A 4,680-nucleotide genomic window follows, 5' to 3' on the forward strand; every position below is an offset into this window, starting at 1 on the left:
AGGGTTTAATGAGACTCAAGAGTATCTTAGAAATACATTAATTTTAATTTTAAGTTGATTCCGATGTGACTAAGGGCATAAGTAAATTTTGTACAAACTACTGATAACCTTAAACTTATTGAATTTGATTTAAATCAAAATATTATATTCTTATGATTCACTTGAGTGTAATCATATCCTCCCATCTTGATTCCATCTCATATTTAGTCCCGTTTATTTATTTTTTTCAAGAGAGATAAGTACATTGTTAAAATCCTATAAAAACGACTTAATTTTTAAGATTTTCAATGTATCTAGATGGTTTGGGTGGGTCTAATAAGCTCGTGTAGAGATATTTCAGAAAATAAGTATGTAATTTGATAAATATAAAAATAGAATGTGTGGTTTAAATATTATTAAAAGTTAGGTCTGCATTTCAATAAAATGTCAAAGAAAATATAAGCAATGTGGCTGTTTTTTTTAAAAAAAATTTATGCAGCCTTTGGAATAACATATCAAAAACTAAATAATCTAATCAAGTCCCTCAAGAAAAATAATTATTTATATACCTGTCATAATAAACCACGTGGTGATGTGACGTTCGAAGTTCTCCCTGCCACCAGTTTTACTAGCCATTTATAATTTATTTTATCACAAGTCTTAAAATATTATTATTTATTAATTTTTATATTTTGCGCAACATTATTACTAGGCTCAGCTCTTCTTCCTCCTCTCCTAAACCAATTATTAACTTTATTATAATATAAAACTTAGTAATCAACCAACTAATACATCTCAGTTTCATTCAACACGTGGCTAACGTTTAGCCACAAATTCCTCTTCGGTTCCCTTGGAAGCAGTTTTAGATCTTTCACGCCGTCCGTGGTATTTTTTTTTAAGAAATCCGAAGTGCATTTAAGAGAAAGCTAAAAGCTAGTTTGTTCTAAATTCGTTTCAGTGTCACCCGCATCTGATTGGATGAGAGGCTGAATCTCGTGGGTCCACTTTGAAGGGTGTATTGGGATCGAAGGAAGGCGTAGTATATTAATCTTGTCATTTTAGCATATGCTCAACACGTGATGATCGGATTAGACAGAGTCAGTTTCGACCGTGTCGGGTATAAATATCGACTCCGAGGTTCCGATCTTCCAGCAGGAGCAGGAGCAGGAGCAGAGCAGCAGCAGCAGCACCACCACCACCACCACCACCAACCAACCAACGTTGCCTCATCTTCTCGAGCAGTGCTTGGGGCGATGGCGAGGGTGCACCCTGGAGCTAGAGGCATCGAGCTGGGGGATTCTGGCTCGGTAGCCTTCAGCAAGGACGGTGAAACGGCGCAGGAAGAGGCCGGAGCAGTAGCCTCTGTGCTGACCGTGTGGCGGCGGTCGCTCCTCTTGAACGGGAATGGATTCACGGTGTTCGACGCGAAGGGAAAGTTGGTGTTCAGGGTTGATAACTACGCCTCCGGGAGCAGGACGGAGGTCGTCCTCATGGACGGCGTCGGCGAGCCGCTCCTCACGGTTCGAAGAAAGGTATCGGGTATTCCCTAAAAAAAGGGATAATTTTTCCCTTCCCCCAATTCTGTTATGATTCATTTTTTGTAGCCTTTTTCTTGTCAATTGAGTTTGATTCCTGATCTCGATCGCTTACAGTTCCAGAAATTGTTTTGAAAAATCATGTAGAGAAGCTCAATCGCTCTGCCGCTCGCAACTCTTACACAGAAACTAAGTCTAGGAGAGCAATGGATGATCTATGAAGGGGAAGATAGAGCTAATCCTCGATTCGTGGTGAAGAGACATTTGAATCCCCTCTATTCCAGGGCACTGGCGCGAGTCACACCCTGTGCGTCCGATGCCAAGTCTTGCCAGGGCTACAAGGTCGAAGGCTCTTACGCGCAGCGCCGCTGTGCCATCCTTGACGATGAGCGGCAGCGAGTGGTGGAGATGAAGAGAAAGGAGTCTGCCAAGGGCGTTTCTTTCGGGCTCGACGTCTTCCACTTGATCGTGCAGCCAGGCTTCGATGCCTCAGTAGCCATGACTATCGTGCTGCTCCTTGAGCAGATGTTTGGGTCCGGAGCATCACTGCTGAAAATTGGCAAATCATGAATAAACACAGAGAAAGAGTGGAGGTGACTGTCCATTAAATTATGAACAAATTATGAATTTTTATCTGCTTTAAATTTTAATCCATATATAATGAACGAAAGGTTCCTTGTTCGTTTTAACCCTCATATGGATTAAAATTTAATTTATTCATGAATTGAACTTAACAGTTAGGCCCCGTTTGATAGGGGTGATAGGATTAAGATTATGTTTTCAAAAAGTAAATAATATGTTGTTTGGTAGGATGGGTTAGGGGTAGGATTAGGATGGATTGGGAGTGAGATTCATAATCCCTAGGCATGGGGAGGGATTATTAATCCTACCTCCAATCTCATTCTATCAACTCATTTCTAATCCTATCACCTCTACCAAACGGAGCCTTAGACTTGATATGACTTCAGTTCATTCAGTGTGGTGGGGTGGGCCATATTCTCAGTTGAGTAATTGCATTTATCGAATGCTCAAAGGAGCATCTCACTTTAATTTTTTTATTAAAAGGGCGCCCACCCCCTTGTGCGTTTATCCTTCTATCCTCAATCCACTATTCAGATGGTTTAGTTAGTTTGCAAACCGATTCAGGTTGAAAATCCTAAATCAGTTGGCCAGGGCGGGACGGGAATTTAGGGTTTTGGGCCGATTGGGTGAGCAGAGAAAAAAGTCAACACATTTAGTATTTTGTACTTCTTGAAAAACTAAAGGGCACATTTTTAACCCTCCTCTCTCGAGCTGAGTCGTTCACCCTTCACCAATCTTTGCCAATCAACTTCATCGCACCGGTTGCTTGTCGTGCCCTCTCCTCCTTCGAGTTGAGTGTTTGCCCTTCAGTATCTTTGCCGGTCAACTCCACCTCACCGCTTATCTATCATTCCCTCGGTTAGATTATATAATTAAAATTATTTGTTTATACTTTTGAGAACAATTTAATTTTTACTTTTTTAATTTAGGGTTTAGGTTTTCTGATAACTCACGATATATGTAGTCTAACTTTGTCAAACAATATCAATTAGAAGCAGATATACGTGCACTTCGACAGCTAGATATGGGGATCCAAAATTTTTATTCTGCCATGTCGAAACTATGAGACCATTTAGCACTTACAGAATCCTCAGAATTGCGAGCATTCTCAGCTTATGTCACTCGTAGAGAAGAGCAACGTCTGGTCCAATTCTTGATGACTTTTCGTGATGACTTTGAAGGATTGCGTGGAACAATTTTGCATCATAGTCCTTTCCCTTCCATTGATTTAGTAGTACATGAATTGCTAGCTGAGGAGATTCATCTTAAGTCTCAGGTTGATAAGAGGATTGTTGCACCATCTATGCTATCTGTTTTTGCAGCACCACAGTACTATGCCGCATAATCAAAGTAGGTCGACTTCGAAGGTTTCTAGTGATGAGTGTGCTTATTGCAAAGAAAAAGGACATTGGAAGTCTCAATGTCCATTATTGTTAAACAAAGGTAAACTACCACAGCAGCAAAAATGACCACCACAACAACAATATCAGCAGCAACGACCTCAACAGCCACCATTGCTACATCAGAATGCTTCATGGAAATCTGGTAATCAACCACAACAGTTGCCAAATGAACTATCTCAGTCTAGTAATGCAGTAGTTGCCCCCTCTTTAGATCCTTATATGCTTGAGTAGTTTCAACAATTTCTTACTTCACAGCCCTCTGCCATGTCTGCTTCTTCTCATATAGGTTTGTCATCCTCCGGTACATCAGGTATATCTTCTTCTTTATGGATATTAGATTCTGGAGCCTCTCATCATATGTCACCTAACTTATCATCTTTTATTTTATTTTTATCTTCTAATTCATCTTTATCAGTTATGACGGCTGATGGTACTCCAATGTCATTATTAGGTGTTGGTTCTGTTGGTACAACTTGCTTGTCTCTTCCTGATGTCTATTATATTCCTAATCTTACACTTAATCTTGTTTCTGTTAGTCAATTGTCTAAGTCTGGATATTGAATATCTTTTTCTTCGTCCAATTGTTATGTGCAGGACCCGCGATCTCAGAAGGTGATTGGGATAGGTCGTAGGCAAGGGGGACTCTATGTCTTTGATAAGCTTCAAGTACCAGATGTCACAGCTTCTAGTGTTGATTTTTCATCTTTCCGATTGAGTCATTCTTCTTATGATTTTTACTTATGGCATACTCATCTAGGTCATGTTTCAGCTTCTCGTTTACAATTTTTAGCTTCCTCTGGAGTATTAGGAACTTTAAAAAGTCATGATATTTCAGATTGTAGTGGTTGTAAACTGGTAAAATTTTCTGCATTACCTTTTAATAAAAGTCTATCTTTTTCTCCTAATCCTTTTGATCTTGTTCATTCTGATGTGTGGGAGTCTTCTCCTATTACTACAAAAGGGGAATCAAGATATTATGTTTCTTTTATTGATGATTGCACTCACTATACTTGGGTTTATCTTATGAAACATAGATCTGATTATCTTACCATTTTCAATAACTTTAAAGCTCTTGTCAAAACTCAACATTCAACAGTTATCAAGTGTTTTTGTTGTGATTTGGGGGGCGAATACACTTCTAATAATTTTTCTCATTTACTTGCATCAAAAGGTACTATACA

The 4,680-nt window shown here is 39.3% G+C and overlaps 1 protein-coding gene across 2 annotated transcripts; it reads left to right on the top strand.

Moving 5' to 3' along the window:
• Positions 1-1,134: 1,134 nt before the first annotated feature.
• LOC121982748 (protein LURP-one-related 8-like) lies at positions 1,135-4,283 on the top strand. 2 transcript variants are annotated; one of them, XM_042535836.1, is made up of 3 exons: positions 1,135-1,511; positions 1,662-2,107; positions 4,094-4,283. In XM_042535836.1, the coding sequence occupies exons 1-2, from the start codon at positions 1,233-1,235 to the stop codon at positions 2,082-2,084; spliced, it is 702 nt and encodes a 233-aa protein (XP_042391770.1). In that variant the 5' UTR covers positions 1,135-1,232; the 3' UTR covers positions 2,085-2,107; positions 4,094-4,283. The 2 variants fall into 2 exon arrangements, with proteins under 2 accessions (XP_042391770.1, XP_042391769.1); XM_042535835.1 differs by lacking the exon at positions 4,094-4,283 and having other exon boundaries at positions 1,662-2,164.
• The last annotated feature ends 397 nt before the right edge of the window (positions 4,284-4,680 follow it).

This window comes from Zingiber officinale, chromosome 5A (assembly GCF_018446385.1).
Source record: "Zingiber officinale cultivar Zhangliang chromosome 5A, Zo_v1.1, whole genome shotgun sequence".
NCBI lineage: Eukaryota > Viridiplantae > Streptophyta > Magnoliopsida > Zingiberales > Zingiberaceae > Zingiber > Zingiber officinale.

Coding starts and splice junctions, on each gene's coding strand:
- LOC121982748 (XM_042535836.1), top strand. CDS start 1,233: ATGGCGAGGGTGCACCCTGGAGCTAGAGGCATCGAGCTGGGGGATTCT. Junction 1,512..1,661: donor TCCTCACGGTTCGAAGAAAG/GTATCGGGTATT, acceptor AAAATCATGTAG/AGAAGCTCAATCGCTCTGCC.